Consider the following 27,797-nt stretch of genomic DNA (forward strand, 5'->3'; position numbering starts at 1 on the left):
TTTTTTCATAGCAGAATTTTTTTAATCATACTATTTAGGCTATATAGGCCAAACATCAATCCTGGCAGGTCTGAACATGCAACATGTAACATGTTTACCCTGTTTGACTACAAAGTAATTTGTTAATCAGCATTAAAGGTGGCAGCTGATATGACACATCCAACCCTGTATCTTTTTCCATAGTCTATTAATTACAATGAATAGACTATTTCATTGCCATATCTGAGGTTTGTGTGAAGTCTCTTTCCACCCACGCGGTGGCAGTAGTTAATTTGGTGCGTTAAAACCCTGACATTTTCGCCTTCTCATCGTCGAGGTGGCGAGCCTTTAAACATGACCGTAATTACGGAAAAGGTTACGTTTGATATAAAGCAGATGTTGTCTATTTTGCCTGTGCGTCTTATTGTATGTATTTGTTAGAAGTTAATTAACGTTTTAATATAGATTTGATTAATTGGCTATCTGAATTCATACTTAATTCATGTTTCTCTCTCAAATGCAACATCGCATAATTGTGCAGTAGTTTATACTCTATATATTACGATTACCACGATACCGGGTGCGTGCTATACGCGTTCGGCCTTGAGTCCACACAAACAGGGGGGCATCAAGCCATTCATTGGGAGGAAGACAGAGAGAGGGGAAGAGCAATACAAACAGACAATATTCAAAGCTGGGGAATCAAAAGCTTGGGGTCCAAACTCAGGAACAAGTGTCCGACTGGAAGGCAGAATTAGTTAGTTTGAGATGGCGGAGGTAAGCGAGGTTTTGATGTCGGTTCTGTCCACAATTCGGGTTCCGAGGCCCGGGGACCGTGTCCACAAAGACGAATGCGCCTTGTCATTTTCTTCTCCGGTGAGTAACCCATCTTCTGATCGAACGTTATTAGCTTAGTATTAAACCTGTCTTTTTTATATACACTTTTTCTTTGGGGCTGTTTATTTTTTTATGTGTAATTACCAGTTATACAGCTAGCTAGTGGGTAGTTAGCTAGCTAACGCGTTAACTAGTTTGCTAACGTTACTGTAGCTACATTGAGAAACGTTAACGTTAGCCAGCTAACATCTTTACCATTCAGCTAACGTTAGCAAGCTGCCGTAACCAGAGGTTGTCAAATAATTTTCGACTATCATCATGAACTCGCAGTAACGTTACGTAGTTAGCCAACGTTACATTTCAAGTTTAACGCTAGCTAGCCAGTTGGCTAACTATGGCTGTCACTCGACGTGTCATTCCAACTGTTTAGCTAACTAACTGGCTAGTTAGCATGCTAGAAAATCACACTGTCATTTGTTGTCATGATAATCTTCAGTGTTATGAGTTGGTCGCGTGGGAAACTTCAACTACTGTACGGTTATATGTTGTTGGGTAAACTAGCAGCTGTCCAGTTACCAAGACAGCCAATGTAATGCCTAACCCTTTTTAATGTTCTCGCATTTATTTTAACTTTTTTTTAGGAGAGTGAAGGAGGCTTATATGTGTGCATGAACAGTTTCCTTGGGTTCGGCAGCCAGTATGTGGATAGACACCACACCAGGAGCGGACAGCGGGCTTACCTGCACATCTCCCGGACCCGCAAAGCTCCGGTGAGTTACACGCTGTTCCTTCAAACCTTTTACTGAAGTCTCTGGCTGAGTCTAGCCAGCAGTAGAGGCACTTGTGTCTGCAGGTAGCCTAACCAGCAGTAGAGGCACTTGGGGCGGCAGGTAGCCTAGTAACCGAAAGGTTGCAAGATCGAATCCCAGAGCTGACAAGGTAAAAATCTGTCGTTCTGTTAATTGAAAATAAGAATTTGTTTATTTAACTATTTACCAAGTTAAATAAAGGTAAAATATAAATAGCGGCCACACAAACACATTGATACCAAATTTCAGTTGGTATCAAAAGTATTGACGTACAAAATAAATATAAGTGGCAGCATCTAATGAGGCCTGTTCAGCAGGTTTTAATTCCGTTTGGATTGCTCAAAGTCTCTAGAAGAACAAATTCTTATTTTCAATGACGGCAGTGTGTGTCGTTCTTCCAGGGCAGGGGCAGAACCCAGAAATACAATATATCACTTTAAAAAAATTATAATACTCTTATTGAAAACCACATACTGTCATACGTTAATACTTCTTTATTGGTTTGATAGGCTGTAAAGTTATCAGTGTAAATGTAAAGTTATCTTTATTTAACTAGGCAAGTCAGTTAAGAACAAATTCTTATTTTCAATGACGGCCAATGATGCCTGTTCAGGGGCAGAACGACAGACCTTGTCAGCTCGGGGATTTGAACTTAAAACCTTTCGGTTACTAGTCCAACACTCTAACCCTGCCGCCCCACCTTTCTTGTGGATGGAGACATTCCACAATTCACTAAATTTGAACTGTCATTTTCCCCAGAAGGAAGATGAGGAGAACTCTGGATCCGGTGACCCACCCAAGAAGAAGCCAACCCGATTAGCCATAGGTAACAGCAGAGTTAACAGTAACACATTTTCAGCAGACAGGGCTATAAAGGTGCAAAGAATCCCGAAGCAGCCTTCAGGTAGCCTGGGTACCAGTCTGTTTCTACTAACATTCCAATCCTTGTATTCCATGTCATGAAAAGCATGTGTTTAGCATATGATAAAGAGTGGAATGATAACTAAACATACTGGTACCCAGGCTAGCCTTTAGGGATGCTGACACCAACATTTTCCATTCTATCCAGTTGAACCAAAACTTTCAGAAATTAGTCTGCCATGATAGATCGATGAAACTTATATCATGACTATTGATACTCCTCCTCCTCTCTCTATCTCAGGTATCGAGGGTGGGTTCAACGTGGAGCATGAGCAGTATGAGGAGGAAGTAAAAGTCGTCCTCTTCCCCGATAGACAGGAAGTTACATCCGATGACCTCGCCACCATGCCGGACCTTGTGAGAGAGCGGGTGAGACACTTTGTGGGTGAACACTTCAAGTGTTGCCTCAACTTTGCTAATTATCTCTTAAGAGTGTTGTGCGTTTGTCTGTGTTTAGAAATAGGCCCTATCATTGCCATGGGCATGTAGTTTTGAATCTCTTCATTCAGTGTGTGCATAGGAAACTAACACGATTCTGCTTTTTTTTTTTTGTCAGAGGGAATGGTTGTGGAGATGGAAATTAATTATAATTTGTACTCTTCAAATTGACCACAGCTAAGCGCAAAAAGAGATCGTGTCTCAATTATTTTCAAACACAATCACTAATTTTTGTTGTGGGGAATACTTGGGAACAGATTTCCTGAAGTAAACTAATTTTGGCTGAATTTAGTATTTTTTTTGGGAACCCTCCACTTATTATTATTTTTTTTTACAAAACTTTGAGGGGCAAAAAAATCACTAGCGGGAGGGTTCTGGCCTACGGGCAGCCTTACGGGCAGCCTGTTGACGACCCCTGCTCTAGGTATTACACTTCATATAAATTGACCATGCATTCTTGTTGTAACCACCTTTAACCTTCTCTATATCCCTATAGGTATCTCTAGCCATGGCAGGGCTGATGTCTGCAGACTCAGTGTCTCATGCCCTGCAGGTGCAGCAGTGGGACGGCGAGGTGCGGGCGGAGTCCCGGCACGCCGTCGAACTCAAGCAGCTCGACAACGGCACCAAGATACCTCCCAGGTGAGAGGCTGGTTAGGCTAGGTTGCTGTTCTGAGCTGGCATTGGCTACAATGTCACGAGCACTCCAGCATTAAAGGAACTTACACGTTGACAATTTTCCTCCTTTTTGCTTCATAAATGTCCATTAATTTCATTATAGACTTGGACCCTATACAAGGTCTGATAATGTAATTAATTGATTAAATAATGTATGTCAATATGTAGCCTAAATAAATGTTTCAGTGAATGATCGTTAATTCTCTATCAATCTCTCATTGTCCCTACATCTTCCACTCCACAATTCGATGATTCTCTCTTTCTCTCTCTGGCTCTCCCCACCCCTCTCCATCTCTTTCCCCCCCCTTTCGCTCTGTCTCTGTCTTCCAGTGGTTGGCGGTGTGAGGTGTGTGACCTGCAGGAGAACCTGTGGATGAACCTGTCGGACGGAAGGGTGTTCTGCGGTCGCAGGTATTTTGACGGCTCCGGGGGGAACAACCATGCCCTCCTGCACTTCCAGCAGACGGGACACCCTCTAGCCGTCAAACTGGGCACCATCACCCCCGACGGAGCAGGTGATGACAACACAATACGAATACTTGGACACTTGAAACAACACAATACCGTTTTATTTACCAAGTGCTTCTCACTAGTCCCAATATTCCAGCAGTCACCAAATCCCTATTGAGAAGCTTACCCTTATTATTAAAAAGGGAAGATTAAGAAAACACTGGCAAGGAAAAGGACTCTGAGACTTAAGTCTGACTCGAAGACAGTTGTAACTGGGTAAGAGGCTATATTCTTTGAGCTTTTGATGTCTGACTTGCTTCTGTGGCCTTTCCAGATGTGTACTCCTATGACGAGGATGATATGGTACTGGATCCAAAGCTCCCCGAACACCTGTCCCACTTTGGCATCGACATGATGACCATGGAAAAGGTAGGACTGCCGAAATCAAAAAAGATACAGGTTCTCGATGGGCAGGCTCTCTCCTGCTGCTGTGTTGTGGTTTAAGGACTCTTCTTCTTTAGTGACAGACATTTTCCTTCATGAATAATGACTATACTTTTCCGTACTTGCCTTACCAGTGTTTTAGTGACAAAATTATGTTCAAAGCTGGCCTGGCCCCATTTTAAATAGCTCATATGTATTGTGTTATAACAACGAAATGAGAGATGGGGCTCATAGTGAGATCAGTCCTCTCCATCTGGTTCATCTGTCATTGTCTTTCCCTCTCCGGTTCCTTCCCCGTTTCTCTTCTCTCTCTCCTCGACACCTCTCTTCCCCTGCAGACGGAGCATACGATGACAGAGCTGGAGATAGCGGTGAACCAGCGTGTGGGGGAGTGGGAGGTGATCCAGGAGTCAGGGGCCACCCTCCGGCCTCTGTCAGGCCCTGGCCTCACCGGCATGAAGAACCTGGGCAACAGCTGCTACCTCAACTCGGTCATGCAAGTCCTCTTCACCGTGCCTGACTTCCAGAGCAAGTCAGTAACCGTCTATCACTTCTACCTCTTAGTCTGCGTCCCAGATTCAACTCTATTCCTTTTCTGGTGCACTACTTTTGACCAGGGCCCATTGGCTCCGAGATAAAGAGAAATTGAGACAGATTGTGAAAAGAGTGCTGGAAAATACTCACGAAACCCCTCTGTCGTGTGTGTACCCCGCCTCAGGTACGTCTCCAACATTGACAAGATCTTCGATGAAGCTCCAAGCGACCCCACCCAGGACTTCAAAACCCAAGTGTGAGTTTCCACCAAATGCTGTTTTTTTTTTTTTTTCAGTGTAACATGCACACACACACACACAAACTTAACGTTGTTAACCATTTAGTCTCAAACATAAATAAGGTTAATTAAACCTGCCCTTTCCCAACAACCTTGAGACTACACACACCTGCGTCTGGAAGTAGCACAGAGTCGGGGTTATAACACATGTGTATTCAAAGCTAGTCACACTGGCATACAACTGTTATGGCACACATGCATAGTCATTGGCACTGTGAGATGCATGCGTTATGTTTGGATGGACAGTAGGTCATTGTCTAAAGGCCAGTCTTTCTCCACCAGATGTCATTAACTGTTCACTTATCTGAGCAAAAACAATCAATTTCTATGGCCACTGCTAGCATTAGATAAAATACGGGGATGGTAATTGTTAGCACTTATTTTTAAGTATTTGAAGAAGAACAAAATGCAGGCTAAAAACCTATCTGCAGGCTTAGGACCAAATCTCTTTAAACAATTTATAAGAGTTTTAAGAAGTAGAATTTCTCCCGATGGATCAGTAATTCCTGTTTTTATTATCCTCTATTTCTACATTTTTAAATGGACTTTATTCCAATGTTGTTTTGGTGTTCAACATCTCTTCCTTATTTCAGAGCAAAGCTGGGCTATGGTCTGTTGTCGGGCGAGTATTCCAAACCAGCACCTGACCCCGGAGAGGGCTCTGAACCCAGCTCTGAACCCAGAGTAAGTGAATGGAAGCACTGGAAGATTGTGCAGAAGTTTTTCTCAGAAGTCAGAATGCTAGCAACCTGGCGCACTGGCGCCTCAAACACCTGCCTCCAAAATGACAAGATTTTTCCAGTTGTTTACATTAAGCGATTGTGTGTTCACTTTCCATGTGTATTGTCTAAATAAATAAAAAATGGTTTTGTTTCCAGGGTGACCAGGTTGGCATAGCGGCACGCATGTTCAAAGCACTTGTTGGGCGGGGCCACCCAGAGTTCTCCACCAATCGGCAACAAGACGCCCAGGAGTTCTTATTACACTTCATTAATATGGTGGAGGTAAAGTCATCCCATACTCCATCCCTTTCCATCTTCTGTCATCAGATTGTTCCCTCCTGTTGTACCCCATTTTCTTAGTTTTGTTTTATTAACCACCACTTCAGAGAAACTGTCGTTCGGGGGTGAACCCGTCTGAAGCCTTCCGTTTCCTAGTAGAGGAGAGGATCGTGTGTCAGCAATCACAGAAAGCAAAGTACACGCAGAGGGTGGACTACATCCTCCAGCTACCTGTGCCCATGGACCAGGCCACCAACACCGGTGAGGGGCTCAAGGGAAATGTAGTTTGTGTCAGCGAGTCTACTTCTGCTCCATCAACTGCCCTTGTTTTTTATTGAAGCCTCATTAAATAAGTCAAACAACAAGTTTTTATAAGTCAAATGCACTACCGTTCAAAAGTTTGGGGTCACTTAGAAATACATGAAATGAGTTGCAAAATGAATAGGAAATATAGTCATGATGTTGACAAAGTTGTAAATAATGATTTTTAATTGAAATAATTGTGTCCTTCAAACTTTGCTTTCGTCAAAGAATCCTCCATTTGCCGCAATTACAGCCTTACAGACCTTTGGCATTCTAGTTGTCAATTTGTTGAGGTAATCTGTAGAGATTTCACCCCATGCTTCCTGAAGCACCTCCCACAAGTTGGATTGGCTTGATGGGCACTTCTTACGTACGGTCAAGATGCTCCCACACCAGCTCAATAGGGTTGAGATCTGGTGACTGTGCTGGCCACTCCATTATAGACAGAATACCAGCTGACTGCATCTTCCGTAAATAGTTCTTGCATAGTTTGGACCTGTGCTTTGGGTCATTGTCCTGTTTTAGGAGGAAATTGGCTCCAATTAAGCGCCGTCCACAGGGTATGGCATGGCGTTGCAAAATGGAGTGATAGCCTTCGTCCTTCAAGATCCCTTTTTCCCTGTACAAGGCTCCCACTTTACCATCACCAAAGCACCCCAGACCATCACATTGCCTTGTCCATGCTTGACAGATGGTGTCAAGCACTCCTCCAGCATCTTTTCGTTTTTTCTGCGTCTCACGAATGTTGTTCTTTGTGATCAGAACACTTCAAACTTAGATTTGTCTGTCCATAACACTTTTTTCCAATCTTCCTCTGTCCAGTGTCTGTGTTCTTTTTCCCATCTTAATCTTTTCTTTTTATTAGCCAGTCTGAGAACTTTTTCTTTGCAACTCTGCCAAGAAGGCCAGCATCCCGGAGTCCACCTCTTCACTGTTGACGTTGAGACTGGTGTTTTGCGGGTACTATTTAATGAAGCTGCCAGTTGAGGATTTGTGAGGCGTCTGTTTCTCAAACTAGACACACTGATGTACTTGTCCTCTTGCTCAGTTGTGCACTGTGGCCTCCCACTCCTTTCTATTCTGGTTAGAGCCAGATACTCAACTAGTCTAAAGAAGGCCAGTTTTATTGCTCCTTTAATCAGCACAACAGTTTTCAGCTGTGCTAACATAATTGCAAAAGGGTTTTCTAATGATCATTTAGCCTTTTTAAAATGATAAACTTGGATTAGCTAACACAACGTGCCATTGGAACACAGGAGTGATGGTAGCTGATAATGGGCCTTTGTACACCTATGTAGATATTCCATAAAAAATCAGCTGTTTCCAGCTACAATAGCTATTTACAACATTAACAATGTCTACACTGTATTTCTGATCAATTTAATGTTATTTTAATGGACAAAACATTTGCTTTTCTTTCAAAAACAAGGACATTTCTAAGTGACCCCAAACTTTTGAACGGTAGTGTATATTCTTCATAAAATAACATTTATTTAAATGTAAAAAATGAATTATGTCTCTATCAGAGGAGCTGCAGGAGGCTGAGCGTCGGCGCGAGGAGGCAGACTCGTCGGGAGCCCCTCCCCCCGCGCCGGTGCGCGCCTGTATCCCGTTCACAGCGTGCATGGCGGCGCTCAGCGAACCAGAGACTCTCACAGACTTCTGGAGCTCCGCCGCGCAGGCCAAGACCACCGCCACCAAGTATGACAACGCACACGATTCAGTCAGTCAATCAATCTATCAATCAGTTTCCCAGTCAATGAAATGTATTTCCCAACTCCAGTCCACGAGTACCCACCACAGCACAGATTTTTGTTATAGCCCCGGACAGGCACGCCTGATTCAACTTGTCAACTAATCATCAAGCCCTCAATGAGTTGAATCAGGTGAGTTTGCCCGGGGGGGTACAACAAAAATCTGTGCTGTTGGGGGGACTGGAGTTGTAAAACACTGAATTAAATCATCCATCAATCAATGCATTTTCCTAGGGAAAATGTTGTTTGTAATTAGTCTCCCTCTCTCTCTCTTCACCCCTCTTTCAGGACCACCCGCTTTGCCTCTTTCCCTGACCACATGGTTATCCAGGTTAAGAAGTTCACTTTTGGACAGGACTGGGTCCCCAAGAAACTGGGTGAGTAGTCTGCTCTGCACACAGTGTAAACAAGGTCTACGTGATCTTCTGTATTGAATTGTATTGTCATTTACATTTGTCATTTATTGTCATTTATACGCATGCAACATCTACACCTGTGGGTTATCACAGACGCTATCAGTTAAATTCAAGTGGGAAATTCCACTGTAGTTTCTTGACAAGTCCAAGGAACCACAGATGAAATGACTTTTCCATTAATGGGAGAATTGAACGTTGGATTAATGTGGCACAGTCCCGGTCAACTAAATAGATGTTTGTTTATCCCTGCAGACGTGAGCATCGACGTTCCCGACACGCTGGACCTGACTGCGCTTCGTGGGACCGGCCAGCAGCCGGGGGAGGAGCTTCTGCCAGAGGTGGCCCCACCCCCTCTCATGACCCCTGACGTGGAGGTCAAAGGTATCCTGGGTTCCCACGGCAACGAGGAGGACGACTCGCTCTACTCCCCACTACTGTGTCAGTCTGTCTTTTCTGATCTTCCCTTCCTTCATCCTGTCGTCCCGTCACCATCTTTTCCTTTCTTCTTTCCCTCTTTTATGTTTTCTCCATGTTTTTGTGTTCAAACCTTTTTTGAAGTTTGTTTTTGTATTTTCAATGAGGTGATGTGGTGCGAAAGAGACTTGGTTTGCTCTTATTGTCCAGAATATGAGTTTAGTATGGTTTGCCAACATGTGGTTTTATTTCGTTGTCCGTCTCCAAATGTCCAGTTTCTCAGCAGTTAAGTCCATTCATGACATCCTTATTGTTGCTGCCGTCTGTGGAGTGCATCCACATAATTAGACCCTGTCCCCTCCTCGCTCGCTCTCTCTCTCTCTCTCTCTCTCTCAGCCCCAGTCCTGGACGACTCCACCGTGTCCCAGTTGTGTGAGATGGGATTCCCACTGGAGGCCTGCAGGAAGGCTGTGTACTATACTGGGAATACTGGAATCGACGCAGCCATGAACTGGGTCATGGGCCACATGGACGACCCAGGTGGGATCAGTTGTGCCAAATACACCATCAAACACGTGTGTCTGTAATGGATGTAGGGCTGTAAGTGGGTGGTGGTTGTTGAGAAATGTAAGTGATTTAATTAGATGGTATGGACTGCCATGTGTTTGAACGTGAAGTAGAACCAGTCAGTAATTTCCAGCAATGTTGTTACTCAAGTTTTACAATAGTAATTTCACTATTACATTCACGTTTCCTCCCCATCTGTGGATTGGCTGCAGATTTCTCCGCTCCCATGGTGTTGCCAGGCACCAGCTCGGCTCCCGGAACCACGCCCACAGAGAGCGTTTCTGAGGAGCACCTAGCAACCATCGTCTCCATGGGCTTCAGCCGAGACCAGGCCACGCGTGCACTGAGGGCCACGGTGAGACAGTGTTTCCCTTAACATTACTACCCTTCACATCTAGCACTGCTGTAGTGACAGCACTCCTTGATGTTGCTGAAAAGAAATGATACAAAAACTGCAGTGAGATTTCACACATGCTCAGTAGCTGTATTCACCTTGTGGAATTTACTGATATGATTAGACCTTTGGCACAATATATTCTATTCTAGCACACGTTTGAAGTTCACACTCATTTGTGCTGCTGGTCAGGTCTCCAACCTTTAACCAAGTGGTCTCTCCTATCCCTCTCTTCCAGAGTAACGTCCTAGAGCGCGCCGTGGACTGGATCTTCTCCCACCTGGATGATCTAGAGTCCATGGAAGTTTCGGAGGGGGGCCGCTCGGCCGCCGAGAGTGAGGGGTCCAGGGAGCCCCCTCCTGGGCCTAAAGTCCGAGACGGACCTGGCAGTAAGTCAACAGTGAGAGGAAGGGATTTAGTTTGGGTTGGATGTTTGAACATATTTTAATATTCTCTTCAAGCATCCTTTTTTTTATTATTATTATAAGAACAGGTATGCACTCCTGGAAAACAAAGAATATACTCCTTTTTTTCCCCCTCAACATGTATTGGTTATTGACTTACTCTTTGTGGAAAGCATATTTAAATGTGTTTCGACAATACGCACAGACTCCAAATTGATGTCCTTTTGCAGTATAGATGCACACTGTCACTGATGTCTCCGCTTTGCATGTCTTGTTTTTTCTCCTCTATCCCCCCCACTCCTCTCCCTCCCCCTCTCTTCCAGAGTATGAGCTGTTTGCCTTCATCAGTCACATGGGCACGAGCACTATGTGCGGCCACTACGTCTGCCACATCAAGAAGGACCAACAGTAAGCGCCATCCTCTTTCATTTCATATAGAAGAAACCACTCCTTTATACACACACTTGATACATGACTGTCGTTCTACTTAATACCCCACTGCTGTTGCGCACGGTGTTGCTATTGAGATTCTGTGGCTATAACAATCTCGACAAAGCTTTAAAGTACTGTTTCTTGTCTTCTCATGTCTGTCTGTGCCTTTTCTCTTCCCTCTTCTCTCACTCACAGGTGGGTTATCTTTAACGATCAGAAAGTGTGTGCCTCAGAGAAGCCGCCCAAGGACCTGGGTTACCTCTACTTCTACCGGAGAGTCACCGAGTGAACGGAGGGGGGCAGAGTTTCACTTAGGGAGGGGAAGAGGGTCGCTAACATGTACACACTCACACTGAGCTACTAAGAATGCTCTGACACAAGCTTCTGAACTGACAAATGTAGGGTTTAAATAAATACAATTTTCCTACAGCTATGTACGCAGACACAGGCAGGTGGAATGGATGGGGTGTTTAAAGGAGAAGTGTCTTTCCATTTTTATTTCACTTTTACAATAAACACTGTAGTGTTGGTGGAAGGCTGCTGGTGTGTTCACCCCTTCTAAGTCTATACTCATCTTGCAACTGACACCAGTCAACTCATAATAGATACTGGTATCATTATACAGTGTCTAATGCAACAATGTTCCCACCCCCCTCTTCCCTGAACAACATGCCACTCATCTCTTATTGACTAGCATCTGTTGTGTTGTCATTGCTTCTTAAGCCAAGCACCGCCTCCCTTCTGTGTTCCGACATCGCATTTTCATAAGTTCGGCGTCCACAGTAATAGAGAGAGTTAATATACAAAAAAATGTCATAAAATGTGTATTAAAAAAACCAAACTGGTTGTTCTTTCAAGTGTGGTGAGGGTGATATCTGGTGTATTTTTGTTTATTTTGTTAAAATAAATAACTTTGTTACTTCTGCTGTGACAAAATAAAGATGTCTTTCTGCTGCCCCTGCTTGTTGTGTGATTGTGTTGAGATGGATGTGACTGGTCGTCTAGTGGCCCTGCTGCGCTGGGTCCTTACATTCAGGCTCTTACTGAAGAGCCAGGGACACCAGGTGAGTCATGGTGCTCTGCACTGACTTCAGGCCACAGGCTCAACATCTTCCAGAGGGTTGTTACTGTTGGAGGATTTTTATCAATAATGACTAAATAGTGTATACATTTTATGTGGAATTATAACGAACATTAATTAACAGAATTCTATGCTTCCTGAAGAGTAAGATGTTTGTACATAGACCAAGAGGAAGTGTTAACAGACAACTTGTGACCACAGTGAAACTAACAACAGGAGAAAATTCTGACCCTATCCAGGGAGGGGAAAAACCGTAAGACTTGCAATAGATTGTGTAACATAAGAAACAATATGTGTGTGTTGGAATTACATTGAAAAGTAGCTAAGCCATTGTCCAAGAGGAAGAGAGACAATGTCCAAGAAGAGGAGGGACATAATAAAAGCTATGACGCTATGTGTGATATAACCTAATGAACATGTGATTAAGAGCAGAGCTCTCGGAAATAAATTCTACTGATTACTTTTAAGGCTGGTCTCTGTCCATTTTATGCAAATAAGGATCTTACAAATTCTTAGAAACGGACAGAGTGTTTTAATTGAATTGGTTAATGAACATCTAGGAATCAAAATTCCTCTAACAGTTACATGACAGGGACACATGGTGAGAGTGCAATCATAGGTCTAGTCTTCATCACTGGGTGGGAGTGGGATCATTGTGTGGCTTGGAGGGGGGTTAATTGGTTGATATCAGTTATACCTGATGCCATACTGCATTGTGACTCATTTTACTCTGGTTGTTACTAGGATCTTCAAATAACTAATTTAGTAGTCTTTCAGGTGTGTGTATCTTCATGGCCACATGCATCGAAGACCCAAGGCCATCCCATTGATTAATATCAGTTTTGCCATTCGATTTTATTTGGATGATAGGCGGAAAAAAGACTATCCGACATTTATTTTCTTTAATAGCGTGGTTTTATGAGGTCGATTTTTAAAGTAGGCTACAATTGATAATGGAAAAGCACATACTATATTTACATTAGACGTTTAGGCGGTATCACGGTCAAGTTCACGTTATAAAGGATAATCATAAAGTATATCACGATACTTGTTAGTTATATGCAGTCAGTCAGATTGCACCTTTAATAGTAAGGAGCCCATTTCCTATGAAGTTGGGTCACTGTGGTGGAAGGTAAATACAGAATCAAATAAGGAGTTTGCAAAGGCGCATGCAGGTAGCATGCGGAAACCCACAATCTTTCCAAAGTGCAGAAGTTTTTTCTTCGATCTCATTCTGCTCTACTGTCACTATCCTCAACGCATACTCATTAGTGTATTGTCGCGTAAGGATTTTTTTCTCAGATTTTTGTAACCTAAGCCGTTTTGAGAATCCAGTTCAGGTAAATTACAAATCAGATCAGGTAATATTAATGTTTCCGTATGTTTTGTCGGAGCTAGTTCAGTTACATGGGCTATATGGGTTTTTTTTTTACCCGGAGAGGAGAGGAGTTTTATTTTTATTTTTTTAAACGTGGGAAATGCTGAAGGCAAGAGGGGACGGACAATCAACATTTAACAGTTGAATTTAGACACAACTATATTGCACAAATCCATTTTTCTGGACGAAGCCAGCCTAAATATTTTGGTTTCATTTTGTTAAAACACTCCCGGACCGGACTAAAATTTGATTAACGCAGATGCTTCTTAGTTGGGGTGTGGGAAGAATCTGACTTCAGGGAAATGGCAGTTAACACACTGAATTTAGACTACCAAACGCCTATTTAGACCGAATCACCATCTCTTCAAAGTAAGTTACTAAATATAGTCCAGTTTGTGACATTCTCTATGAAATGGGAATTTACATTATCTGTAATTTATTGTAGTGAGCTTTGAAAATATTGATATACGTCGATTTTAAAGTGTTTAAAATTCATTAAAATGTTGATGATGGTAGTATGATTAACTAAAGAAAATCTACATTTTCATCAAGTTTTTGGCATTTTTATGTTTACTTTTTGAAAATACAAATATTAACAGACAAACACCAACAAATGTCAAAACTGATAGGTAGATGCAAAAAAAATTGTTTCAGCCTGTGGGGCCTGGCCTTAAAACTGTTGAATCACCACGATCAAGTAGGCTATTACAATGTTCCATAACACACAAGGAAATGTATGATGTTTCATTAACTTGAATAATTATATGTTTAAAAAATAATAGTTATAGCAAATGAATCGCTCTTTATCAATAGTATATCAATTAGATATTGTAGCATAGGCTTTTATCGAACAGGCATCTACGTTTTTTACCATGTTTTATTTGTTAGGCTACTTCTTTGCAAATAAATCAACCATAGATTAACCGCCTACTCAATAACCTACACAATATCAAACAATAATTGTCTGTAGCCTATCACTGTTTGTGAGTTAATCAAGGTGCGATAATACATCATGATAATACGAATCTAAGAATCATTTGGCTACTGCATTTTTGTCCATTTCAAAATTGTGGTTAGAATCCACAAGTTCGCTCAAACAGAAGCACGTGTAAGAACATAAAGTCTAGATTAAACTCTACTTAGAAATGTACTTAAGCCAAACAAAGGTTTAAGATAATTTTTATAGAATATATTTGACATTTTAGATGTTTCAAAAGTGTCAATCTCTCCTTAAAATGTTCTATGCATTGTGACTGCAAGAATGTAATTTAAATTTGTATTCCATATTTCAGATAAAATGTCCTATATGAAGACCTTGTCCTGGTTTGTGTTTGGTGGGTAAAGATCTACACTACATGAATGAAATATTAAAATGTTATTGTATTCATTTTACTCTTACTTTGACCCTTCACACACACACACACACACCTTTTTCACACACACACACACACACACACTTTTTCACACACACACACACACACACACACCTTTTTCACATACACACACATTTTTCTCTTCTTTCTCTTTCTATTACACTCAAAGGGCGTTATGGGCATGGGAAACATATGTTTACATTGCCAATGCAAGTGGAATAGACTATTAACAAAAGGGAAATAAACAAGGGAACTAAAAACCATCCAAAATGAACAGTAAACATTACACTCACAAAAGTTTTAAAATAATATGTACATTTCAAATGTTATATTGCTGGCTATGTACAGTGTTGTAACAATGTGCAAATAGTATGAAAGGGAAAATAAATGAACAGATATCTCTCTCTATGAATTCAGTTTCAATTCAATATGCTTTATTGAAATGGAAAGTTAATAATAAATAATAATACAAGTAACATAAGTACTTAAACAATAATAAAGTGATTGCAGTACTTTCTCTCCCTCTCTTATTCTCTCTCTTTCTCCGCTCAGCCCTGTGTATTCTCCATGTGGTGGGTGAGGTGATCTACAAGAGAATTGGTCTGCCCGTCAATATTGATTGTGGAGTCAAGACCTCTAACAAGGATGTAGAGTGGAGACATAAAGCTGTGGGTGAAAGTGAATCTGTGTCGATCATGGGCATTAAAGGGAAGACTGGCAGCCAGCGGAAAGGTGGATAGAAGAGAGCTCATTATAAAGAAATACATTGGTTATTTCATGAAAAAGTAGCAGTAACAATAAGTGTTTCCTAAAATACTGCAGAGATCATATGAAGTATAACAAATGTACACATGGCGCTTTGTACGTGTTCATTATAGTCTGTGTCTTTTCCCCATGCCAGGAAATGCTCCCATGGTTGAAAGGGCGAAAATAAGAGGGGACAAGCTGGAAATCTCTGCTCTACAGGGTGGTGACGCCGGACTTTACATCTGTATGGTGGACGGGAAAAAGATGGATCACAGACTCGACATTGTCACAGGTGTCACTCCACATAGGGTTATGGGGGTGTTTAGCAAGTGAATGTGGACACCAGTCCTGCAAACTAGCAGTTTTTATAGCAGTGATAATGAAGTGATATTATTATTGCTAGTACATTTGAATGACACCACCCAAGCAGATCTGGGTTCAAATACTATTTTAAATCATTTTGAATGCTGTATCTGTGCTTGATTGAGCTTCCATGTTGCAATGGAACCAATAGAAATGTCTCAAAAGTGCAATCCCCATCCACTTAGCACTCCAGGCAGGCTAAAGCTAATATAATATTTAAAATAGTATTTAAACCCAGGTCTTCACCAGAGGCAAATTATAATGGAAGAATTCATGTGGCGAAAGCTTCCATGTTCAATTTAGACATTTCTCCCTCTGTCTCTTCTCTCCCTATCTTTTCCTCCTCTCTTTCTTTTCATACTCTACCCCTCCCTCTTTATTTCCCCTCTCCCCCCCCTCCTGTCTGTACCAGTCAATGTCCACCCCACCAATGTCCTCATCCAAGGCACCAATGCTATCCTCGAGTGCCAGGTGACCGGAGTGGATCCCTTGCCCAGTGTGGAGTGGCTTAGTCCAGGTGGAATGGCGGCAGGGGCCCCTGTACGACCTGGCTTTGGGAATGTCACTTTCAGCTCTGTGGCCCTGTCAGACACAGGAGAATGGACATGTCAGATTACTCAGAATGAGAAGATACACAAAGAGACTCAGACCATCAATGTGAAAAGTAGGTAAAAGGTGGTTTTGGTAGCATCCCCAATACAATCATGATAAAAATTTAAATAACAATGCTTTTGTCTTTTCTCTCCCAGGTTTGTTGACTGCTAAGCCCCTCTTGCCGGTGAAGGGCCCAGATGATGAGCAGGGGCACAGTGGACCTAACTCTGATGTAAAAACTGTGACAGCTTGCGATCACTGTGAGTATCACTACTTTATGAACACTGTATACTGATTCATAGTTTCATTTTCATCATGGTAAAGGTATTGGAAGCTCTTACTTGATTCAATCCCTCCTTGACATTGGTCAATTCAGGGTGGGAGGAGGGGTTGTTGAAAAAGTAAAAACAACAAAATACTTGAATGTTTCTCATTAATCTAAAGTGATTCAATAAAATCAATTATTCACAAAAGAAACTATGGTACATTCTATCTCCACACCATTTGACAGATAGGGGACAAATCCTAACTTGAAAAACCATGGTGTGAAATGCCAAATTTCGAGTCAACCGTGCATTGACGTCAATACAGAGATTTTGTAGTGAGTGTCACTTCAAGGTCTTCACTGAGGCGCTCCCTGGTTGTGTGTCTCTCAGGTACCAAAGGCGTTGAGCAGCCCGTTGAGGGGGTGTCCATACTGGGCTTAAGCCTGTGGGTGTGGGTGGCAGTGGGAGCAGGATGCTTGGTCGTGGTCTTACTCCTGGTGACCATTGTTCTCCTGTACCACAGGAACAAAATAATTAAGGTAAGGAGACAGGCAGGAGGGGAGGAAGGGATCAATGAAAATGTCACTGCCAAACTTATAACCCAAAGTGATCTATAAGCAATATAATATATAATATAAGCAATATTTCTATATATTTATATATATATATATATATATATATATATATATATATATTTTTTTTTTTTTTTAAAGTCTGTACAGAAAGCTGTATTGGTCTGCTAATACAAGACTAGTAAAGGCCCAGTGCACGCACTACTGGTTTGAGAGAAAAAATATATTTTTATTAATAACTTTTTTAAATTCAGATTTTTCAGGGGGTGCTGCAGCACCCAGACTTCCCACAGCTATGTCTATAACCCAATTAAATATTCATTTAGTTATATTCAAGTGGAGCAAGTGCTTAACAGCAAATGAAAGAGAAAGACAATACTTTTTTTTCTCCCTCAGAGAAGAGCCCGGAAGGTGAAGAACAACAGAGAGCCCTTGAAGTCCAACGACTACTGCCAGTGTAACCGGTAGCTACTCTATTGCTATATCTAGTAGAATCATAGAAGGGAATTTCTGCACACTGTATATTCCTGAACGGTCACATAGACCAGTGGTTTTCAAACCTCCCCCTTTACAATTTGTTGTAGCTCTGAACTAGCTCACCTGATTCGCCTATTCAAGTGCTTGATGATTAGTTTACAAGTTGAATCAGGTTTGCCGGCTATGGAAATAATAGTTAAAATACACGGAACTGTGTAATATAAAGTAGTTAGTGATACATTGTCAAGTTTAATATTGTAACACATGTATTTCACAGCACACAAGTGGGTCCACCTCGGAGGACACAGAGAGAGAAGCCTTTGGCTGTACCACTGAAACAGCGCTGATGGAGCGTAGCATTATGGGCTGGAACAGGCTTGATCGACGACACAGGGTGGATGGAAAAATGAGAGAGAGAGAAAAGTAGTCTTATACAGTTAGAGTGACCCAAGGGAGAGAGAGAGGGGGTGGGGGGGGGGGTGAGATAATGTAAATGGGCTTATGTCCATTTAAAAAATATGAATGATGAAATGATATAAACTGAAAATCACGTGTTGAAGAAAGAAACAAGCAATGTTATTCTTACCTATGTTATTGAATGTCATCAGACGTCTTTCCTGGCATTGTACGGCCATCCTCTAATGCATTGCATCTTTGTACTTAGATAATACTCAATGATTATTCATTTTCACACAAAGCCGCAGATGTATACCGTACGGTTTTCGAAGGCTTTTGCAATGATTCTTGCTGTTATATTGTTCAGCGTGGCCTATTTACAGACGTTGCAATTTTGTCAACTTTATGGCTACTTTTTTTTTTTAAATACCTGCTTGTTAAGTTATGAATTGATATGCCTGTTCAGTTCATGTGTTTTCTTGTTGAAGGGAATGAAGATCATAGTAACCAATAAAGCATATTTTTTGCAGTCTTTGTCTCACTTTTAATGAGTATACTTTTTACTTGAGTCTTTTTTACCACTTACTTCAGCCTCCTATTACATACATTCTAGTGGCGTTGTCCGTGGTTATGTTTCACTTAACTGGTGCAGTAGAGTGCAGACAGCTGTCAGTAACAATGTAGACTCCAACCATGTCGAGTTATGTCTTGGGAGTGCGAGTCTAGTAAAAAATAGTATGCAGGTGTGTCTGTGTGTGTAAAAAAAAGTACCAAATTGTCCTACTTGAGTAAAAGTAAAGATAACTTGATAGAAAATGACTCAAGTAAAAGTGAAAGTCACCCAGTAAAACACTACTTGAGTAAAAGTCTAAAAGTATGAGGTTTTAAATATATTTAAAACCTCTAAAAGGTTAGCTGTCTAAGCTAACATATGGAATTGTTTTAAGATGGTCATACCATTGATCGTTTAGAATTTTAGGACCCCTTTAGGTATCAGAAATGATTAGAATTTGTTTTATTTAATAGAATATTGAATTTGGTCTTTACTACTATAGCCCTTAGAAACGCATTGAATAACACATTCATAAATGACAAAAAAATAAATATATTTGTTTTTTTGGACACATATTTAACCCCTTGTTTTTCTTGGCACAAAACTACCTCCAAACTTCGTGACACTTGTGGGGGTCGTAGAGCAAAACGGAGAACACGATCGTGTTCGTTAGTCTACCCATTCCATAATAGTGTTTAAAGGCCAAACCGCTCGGACGCTACACACGTTTTTGTGAGAAGACCGATTTTTGTGAGGTTTCCTGGTCTGACAAACACGGATGTAGCTCGGCCACCTTCTACCGCAGATGTGGAAAGCCGAATTCCTTATATTAAGTGAACCAGACGGCACCATTTTCTTGTTTTTTACATGTACGGATAACCAGGGGCAGACTCCAATACTCAATCCTTTACAAAAGAAGCGTGGTTAGTGTGTGCTTAGTGAGTCCGCCAGATCAGAGGCAATAGACATGACCAGGGGATGTTGTCTCAATAAGTGCGTCAATTGGACCATTGTCCTGGTACTTTTGGGTGTCAGGGAAAATATAGTGAAGTAAAAGTAAAAGTTGTCAAAAATATAAATAGTAAAGTACAGATACCCCAAAAAACGACTTTGAAGTATTTTTACTTAAGTACTTTACACCACTCTGTGTGTGTGTGTGTGTGTGTGTACACGTGCATGTAACACAGAAGGCACCAGTGAGAGGATCAGAGGGGACCTTATAGTGCATTCTAGCTTCCTGTCTCCCTGTGTGTAACAGTGAGTACAGTTTGAGTGATGTCAGACCTGATCTCATCTCTGCACTGGGAGCATCAGACTGGTGAGTACAGCATTACTATATGTGTTTTTCACACTTATGATAAAGATGGATTTGTCAGACTGAGGATAATGTAGAGGCAAATTGTTATCTAGGGAAAAAAACAATAGTTAATTCACTGTGCTAGTACTAAGAATTCTAATAACATTGGACTAAAGGAATACATAGCTATGGATGAGTGGTACCCAGAGCCATATAAACTTTTATCAATCGTATATTCTCTGGTGGCACAATTGACACAATGAGAAAAAGACACAGCTTCTAATAATAAGATGTTGGTGGAATCGTATGTGTTGCAGGGAGGTTTTAGAACAGCAACAAACAAACAAACATGGACTTGTGAAATACCTGCCAATATTTCGCAATATGATCCTGACGTAACTGTAAACGAGTGTATGGCCTTTCCACCCACATGGCCATCTGTACCTGGACAATTGCCTGAGATACAGTACATGTATATATTATTTTCAAATGCAGGAGCTTAGATAGTTGTATGCTTTGTGACTGCTGGAACCATATATATCGGAAGATATGACGGATTATTAAAAATAACGGGTTGAGTGTATGTAGGCTACATCCAACAGAATTGACACATGCAGGTTATGTAGAATATACTGTGTTTACAATCCCCTCAAAAAGGAGTTAACTCTTATTGGTACAGTGGTTAGCAGGTCTTGCCTACAGGCTGGAAGACCTAGGTTTGAGACCCACAAGGGGCATTACATTGTTGCCATTTGCAAAAATTAGTGGGATGTGGGATGTTGCCTTGGGGGCCGTCAGAGAGGGTATTGGTATAGTGAAGCGTGGGGACACGTTCTCCCGAAGGGAAGGGACTGTGTAACAAACCTTGCCTAGGTAGGCCTGTTACGATGCTAGGAGACCCGTAAGGGATCTTACACTGTCGCCATTCCCTACAATAGTGATTTAAACCATTCTCACACCTTCTTTAGATGCTTCCAGAGTTGCAATGTAATAACGTGTTGAATACGGTCTTTTTCAGGCATGTTGATAGTATTGGGTGATGGCTGGCCAGATGCTATTTGGTGTAAATTCTATGATTGCTTTGAAGTCAGTGTTTGGTGTGAGTAAATGCACTAATGGGTGTGACTATTGTTCAGCCTACAGTGTATGCAGAGATGTCAACTTGCTGTATATCTAATCTGATTAGGTCCTATTCTAGCCTAGGCTCTCTGTGACAATAACAAGTGTGTTCGCAATAGCAGCATGGGATCGTAGTAACATTTGCATTGGGTATGCCATACATATCTGGTAAAACATGTACTCGTACTGTACCAATAGTGTAGCCTCGGTTTTTGTATAGTACTATCGAGTCATTATTACTGACCTCTTTTAAGGCCTTTATTGTGAAGAACGGAATTATTCCCAGAAGTTACCTGTGTGCGTCCAGAGGGTAAAGAGAAGATGTAACTCCTACTTGGCTGCGCTCTTGTGATCAGAGAACTAATGCAAGATCGAGTATTTGACCTGTTGTAACCGCGAGTCGCTTAATATAAAGACCCACAAGTCCTCTGGAGGAGATTGGATATAATATCCACCATCAAGAAATTAAGTTTACAACGGCACTGGAGTTTTGTCAAGTTCTATGTGTTTGTAAGGTGTAATGTATACACATATATGTACGTCTCAGTACTGCTGAGGAGCGTTTACAAGTCCTGTCTATTGATGAGGGCCGAGGCCAAGGAAACAACAGCAACTGTGGCAAGAGAGACATGATACATGAACGTCTTTGGGTCATGTCCCACCCAAAGCTGTTTGAATTGTCTTTCTGGCAGTAGCACAGACTTTAGCTGCGGTCAAGTAGGAATTGGATACAGTTCACCAGTGGGTCCCTCCTTTACATATCATTTGGGAAACAAGTAGCAGTGATACAAGTAGCAAGGATTCAAATCGAATTCAGTCACATATAGAAGCGTTGAGTAAAATTGGAATTGGATTGGGAATTTCAGTTTCCTTCCCGATTTGACTGAATTGAAATGGAATTGAGCCCAACCCCGAAGGGTAGTATTTTTCACTGTCCTTTGGAAAATAATGGTTAGGCCTGCTAGAGACGGTCCGCAAACTCAATCACTACATTTCTTTATTTTAAATGTTAAGGAACGTGAGGATGGTCATGTGAACGAACACAACATTATAGTCATGTGCCTGTCCAAGGCAATCACAATATGTCACTGTCACAGTCTTAAGTGTTTGTTTCGTTCCAAATGGATGCCAGAAGAGGTCCGTCCCTGAGATCGATATGATATTTCCAAGATATACATTTATACGATTGTTTACTAAAACTCAAATGAAAACAAAGCATTCATTGGATGGGTATATCATTCATTTAAATGTCCGTTGAACAACAGGAAACATCCCAGCTTGTGCTGATAACATTAAAAAGCAGCCAAAATGATAGGTATTCAGTTGCAACGCGTACACAGTATCTACTACAATTGAATAGCTATAATCCTGACAGATGATATTTAGTCAAGCTCAAAACACATCAGTGGATTATAATTATGTATATATATATATATATATATATAGATTATTGTAACACTTTATTTAAAGATCCGCTAAATAGCTAATAAACTATTACTTGGTTGTAAATCATGATATGTCACTAATGAATGTATTTCTTAACACATATTTACACATTCCTGTAGTCAGATACAGTGTAGATCAAGAACAGAAAATGATGCACATCTATTTACTTCATGGTCACCTAACTGCGTAACAATGAAGATAAGCAATTTAGGCAGACCTTAAAATTCATTATTATAAAATGTTTCCGATAGAATACCATATTGAGAACAATCAAATTGGTGCAGTCTTCAGTCCAGATGCATTTAACCCCAGGGCTGCAAATCCCAGCAAATGTAATTGTGAAAACGTCATTCACAATAGTATACTCAAACAGAGATGTACTTTTCATAAAGCACTATTTTTCAAATGGTGTACATTGTACTTGGATCTGCACATCACCCAGTGTAGTGAGTAAATGTACATAATTCTGTGGATTTACGGTATGACTTGATTGTGAATACATTCAATGCTATAGTATTCACCCCACATTTTAATCCAACACGTCGGCTAATCAGCACAGTATTGTACAAAGCCACACTATGCACCATTCAGATATTCTGATATTATTCAGATATTCTGTTTAGAATATTTTACTTGCATTTCATTGGTTTGGGTTCCTTGTATCTTATTTTGGGCCTAAGCTGCAGTGTTGTAAAGTATATTACATTAACACTAACCTGTACTGGTTTCAGTCATTTGAAATGTGTGTAGTTTAAGCTACTGGTGTAGTTTACTGTTACGACACGTACAGTATACTTGAGTACTGATGAACACTACTGACAACTATGGCCTATTAAAGGAATGGGTGGATGCCTATGAACACAAAAGTAAAGGAATATAGTCTTAACATACATATTTTGTTATGAAATATATATATATATATATATATTTGGTCCTCTCTTGCAGGTGCATTGAAAAAATTGAGAACAGACATTCAGGCTGAGGCAGGTGGTTCCTTTGGTTAAAGTCACTCTAGAAATAATCTCATGTTTCCAATACTGTGCAAGCGAGGGATAATTTTTCATAATGAGATACAAGGATTCCCTCGTTCAGACTTTCATAAACATGACTAATTGCTCTTTCTTTCTTTCTCTCGCTCTCTCTCTCTCTCTCTCTCTCTCTCTCTCTCTCTCTCTCTCTCTCTCTCTCTCTCTCTCTCTCTCTCTCTCTCTCTCTCTCTCTCTCTCTCTCTCTCTCTCTCTCTCTCTCTCTCTCTCTCTCTCTCTCTCTCTCTCTCTCTCTGTTGATCAGTTTTCTCCATTCAAAGCAAGACTGAGATTTTGTGTTTGACATTTGGTCCTCCCTCTTGTATTTCCACTTGGGTTGTCGTTTTTAATTCCAGCAAACATACGTCAGTCAGCTTATGACAAGGTTTTCATGACAAAATATAATTTCACCTGATTCACAACAAGTGTTCAATGTGGTTTGCTAAAAATACCTAATGCTAAATTATTTTGACAATTGTTTCATTACTATGATGTTTCAGTCATGTTGGAGTTGGAGTAAGTACATACATTGAGTTGGAGTAAGTACATACACTGAGTTGGAGTAAGTACATACATTGAGTTGGAGTAAGTACATACATTGAGTTTGAGTAAGCACATACATTGAGTTGGAGTAAATACATACATTGAGTTGGAGTAAGTACATACATCGAGTTGGAGTAAGTACATACATTGAGTTGGAGTAAGTATATACATCGAGTTGGAGTAAGTACATACATTGAGTTGGAGTAAGTATATACATCGAGTTGGAGTAAGTACATACATTGAGTTGGAGTAAGTATATACATCGAGTTGGAGTAAGTACATACATTGAGTTGGAGTAAGTATATACATCGAGTTGGAGTAAGTACATACATTGAGTTGGAGTAAGTATATACATCGAGTTGGAGTAAGTACATACATTGGGGTAAGTTGTTTTCAAGCAGGACACTTACATAAAATGAATCATAACATTTTACGGTATGAAAACATCAAAGCATGCAGACCATGGGGATAGTAGAGAAAGAGAAAGAGAAAGAGAAAGAGAAAGAGAAAGATTAAGAGAAAGAGAAAGAGAAAGAGAAAGAGAAAGAGAAAGAGAAAGAGATAAACAGATAAACAAACTCTCTGGGCTAACGAAGGCAGTTACACAACACAGGGGTTTCAAAAGGCCTTGAACAAGTTTACCTGACATGAATTGTGTATTGCAAAAAAAGGTGTTTTCACAATCATTTCACAAAATGTCACATATCTGCTATTCTTAGCCTCTCTTCCCCCTGACATTTAACTGTTATTTCTTTAAACACAAGAAAACAACTGAGTTCATGTATGTATGATTGAAAGTGACAGAAAGCAAAGGGAACCGTGCCAGGTACCTCCCTATCTGTCTTGGTCACAGCTCTCTTCGTGTCTCAGTTCGACTGCCTTTCGTATCAAATATGGAGATCCAGTGGTCTAATGGACCATCAAACACCCTATGAGTTAAAGAGAGAGAGAGAGAGAGAGAGAGAGAGAGAGAGAGAGAGAGAGAGAGAGAGAGAGTGAGAGAGAGAGAGAGAGAGAGTGAGAGAGACCCAATCTATAGGAAAGAGGGGAACATCATAAGAAGAATCAGGGATGTCTCGAAAAACCAATCACCCCCTCTTTTATCCCTACCCCCCACACTATCTCTCATTCTCTTTTTCGGTAATGACTTTGTGTGGTGTGTGGCACAACACCTTCAAATCGCTAGGTCTCTGACTAACGAGGGAGTCCTCACTTTCAGGTGTTTTCCACAGGATATTTTTTGGTAAATTTTTTACAACGTTTTCTCATTCCCATGCTGCATCAGCAAATATAACTACAACAAACTTTGAATGTTTGGGAATCTGAGACAACGTGTATTTCTATGGGTCAATGCATAACATATCTTACTGTATTTGAGCTTTGAACTGGTTTTGCAGTCTTTCACATTTTTTGAGTGAGGATGATGATGTCCTTGAACCAGTACATTTCCGTCAGAGGTCCTACGCCTAACTTCTGTATTGATGCGTAGAGAGTTAGTAAAACCGTTATCAAGACCTTTATACATGCAGCATTCTAAAGTCCCACCGGAAGGCCCAAGTAGGTGATAATTCCGAGACCGGGAGTGATCAACCCTTTTTTCAGCTCATCTCAGAACAGAGCACGGCAGACAAAGAGAGCACGAAAGAATGCCAACATCAGAGAGAGATGAGACGTGAGTGACTTGTTTGTTTGTTGCTTGTTGTGGTTCTTGTCTCCAAACCACCTGAGCAGTGTTTCTCTAGTACAGGTAACTCTTCAGTTGAAAAATGGCTTTAGTGGCCTAATTTGTAGTCAAACACACACATTTCATGGAGCTAGATAGAAAACAGGTTCTCGTTAGAAAACACTATGATACTTCTTGCCCACACTCAAATGTACAAACACATTGTGAACCTTTGTCAGATCAACCTTTTTGTCCTTGCCAATGTATTTCACTTAGAAGATGGTCTTGAACGGTTAGACAGTTTTTTTGTGTGTCATTTAGCAAACTCTCTTATCCAGAGTGACTTACAGGAGCAATTAGAGCTAAATGCTTTTGCTCAAGGGCACATCGACAGAATTTTCACCTAGTCGGCTCAGCGATTTGAACCAGCGATCTTTCAGTTACAGGCCCAACACTCTTAATCGCTAGGCTACCTGGCGCCCATGTTCTCTTTCCCATAACGACACCGTAAAGCCAACATACTATTGAAAATCAAAAACAATTGGATTGAACGTTGGATACTTTTTGTTGTTGACTTTTAGGCTGTCATGTCTTCACCAAGACAAGTCTTGAAATGCCTTTACGTGGTGGACAAGTTACGCGAGCACATCTCAACTTTATCTCTAAACTTCAGCTCTAAGAGTTAGTTTCATATACAGTAACTTGTAATGCAGGTAGTTAGGGACACATAGATTAACAGGTGGTATATGGGGTTCTGGGGTTCTACTGTAGTTTTGAGTGCACACATGATCCCACTTTCTGCAAAGCTATGTACTAAGGAGGGTATATACAGCATGGAGAGGCACATGTGACGTGAACACAGGTGTTTCTTCACCCAAGACAACGGTTAGAACCTGCTAGGCTTTTTTTTAAAGTTATCAAATAGGGTACGCACTAGATTCAAGGGTGTTGCAATTGCTATGGGTTTTATATTGAACTTAGTAAAACATTCAATCATAGTTGTAGAGTGAAACAGAAAAGTGCCATCAAGCTTCAATTCACTCTATTACATTTAGTACATTTTTTCAACTTTGAGGTAGCATCGATGAATGATTATGCATGACTCTTTGCAATTTTTTGTATTTGAAAGAACATTTCTGTTATTGGTATATCATACTTGACCATTTGTGTCATTTATGTATTTCAGTTATCTCAACTCTTTCTTTTCGAAATTGTGCACCACAAAATTTGCCTAGTGGTGAATTTTACATAGCTTAATACATGAACCGAACTTGACATTGATTTACTAGAATAGATCATTGTTATTCTCAATGTGGGATGAGGTTCGTACTGATGGAGATTGTCCTCACACGGGGCACAAATTGTGTAAGGGATGCTCCTCACACGGGGCACCAATTGGATAAGGTGTGCTATGAATTACAAATTTTGAGTTATATACATAAGTTTGGAATCATTGTGAAGAGGATTGAAGTCATTTGATTATCTTGTAAACATTGTGACTCTGGGTAGGAAATTGAATATCATTGAATACATTGTTCAATGTGTATGTCTGATTATGAGTAACAATAGCATGACTCAAGGTCAATGTTAAATACGTAGCGTACTGGTACAGTCGCATCAAATCTGTGGGAACATTTAAAGATGCAATCTACAATAGTTCCTGCTGTTCCATGGTCATTTCAATTAATTACATAGTCTACGTTCAACTGCTCTTATTCATGTACCCAATCTTGTGACGTTACCGTGTTGCTTTTACCAACAAAAAAACAATCAACCAAATCACATGAAAGATGAATTCTTCTTTAAATTATTCACTTGTTCATGTGTGGAA

At 40.7% G+C, this 27,797-nt stretch overlaps 2 protein-coding genes across 6 annotated transcripts; both read left to right on the top strand.

Annotated features, from left to right (window-relative positions):
• Positions 1-291: 291 nt before the first annotated feature.
• Positions 292-12,030, top strand: LOC139366817 (ubiquitin carboxyl-terminal hydrolase 5-like). Of its 4 annotated transcripts, none has more exons than XM_071104527.1 (20): positions 292-855; positions 1,458-1,586; positions 2,385-2,451; positions 2,788-2,915; positions 3,481-3,626; positions 3,993-4,177; positions 4,447-4,541; positions 4,895-5,088; positions 5,275-5,346; positions 5,982-6,072; positions 6,267-6,392; positions 6,497-6,650; positions 8,219-8,393; positions 8,735-8,823; positions 9,115-9,243; positions 9,673-9,816; positions 10,056-10,198; positions 10,476-10,626; positions 10,965-11,049; positions 11,269-12,030. In XM_071104527.1, exons 1-20 carry the CDS (start codon positions 748-750, stop codon positions 11,360-11,362), a joined length of 2,505 nt encoding a protein of 834 aa, XP_070960628.1. In that variant the 5' UTR covers positions 292-747; the 3' UTR covers positions 11,363-12,030. The 4 variants fall into 4 exon arrangements, with proteins under 4 accessions (XP_070960628.1, XP_070960616.1, XP_070960622.1 ...); XM_071104515.1 differs by having other exon boundaries at positions 541-855; positions 9,115-9,300; XM_071104521.1 differs by having other exon boundaries at positions 568-855; positions 2,388-2,451; positions 9,115-9,300.
• A 1,338-nt stretch (positions 12,031-13,368) lies between these two features.
• Positions 13,369-18,849, top strand: LOC139380960 (T-cell surface glycoprotein CD4-like). Of its 2 annotated transcripts, none has more exons than XM_071124165.1 (9): positions 13,369-13,494; positions 14,825-14,866; positions 15,458-15,637; positions 15,807-15,944; positions 16,428-16,679; positions 16,765-16,869; positions 17,266-17,414; positions 17,844-17,911; positions 18,202-18,382. In XM_071124165.1, exons 2-9 carry the CDS (start codon positions 14,830-14,832, stop codon positions 18,269-18,271), a joined length of 999 nt encoding a protein of 332 aa, XP_070980266.1. In that variant the 5' UTR covers positions 13,369-13,494; positions 14,825-14,829; the 3' UTR covers positions 18,272-18,382. The 2 variants fall into 2 exon arrangements, with proteins under 2 accessions (XP_070980266.1, XP_070980274.1); XM_071124173.1 differs by having other exon boundaries at positions 13,402-13,901; positions 18,202-18,849.
• Positions 18,850-27,797: the final 8,948 nt, after the last annotated feature.

The sequence above is a fragment of the Oncorhynchus clarkii genome, chromosome 2 (genome assembly GCF_045791955.1).
Source record: "Oncorhynchus clarkii lewisi isolate Uvic-CL-2024 chromosome 2, UVic_Ocla_1.0, whole genome shotgun sequence".
NCBI lineage: Eukaryota > Metazoa > Chordata > Actinopteri > Salmoniformes > Salmonidae > Oncorhynchus > Oncorhynchus clarkii.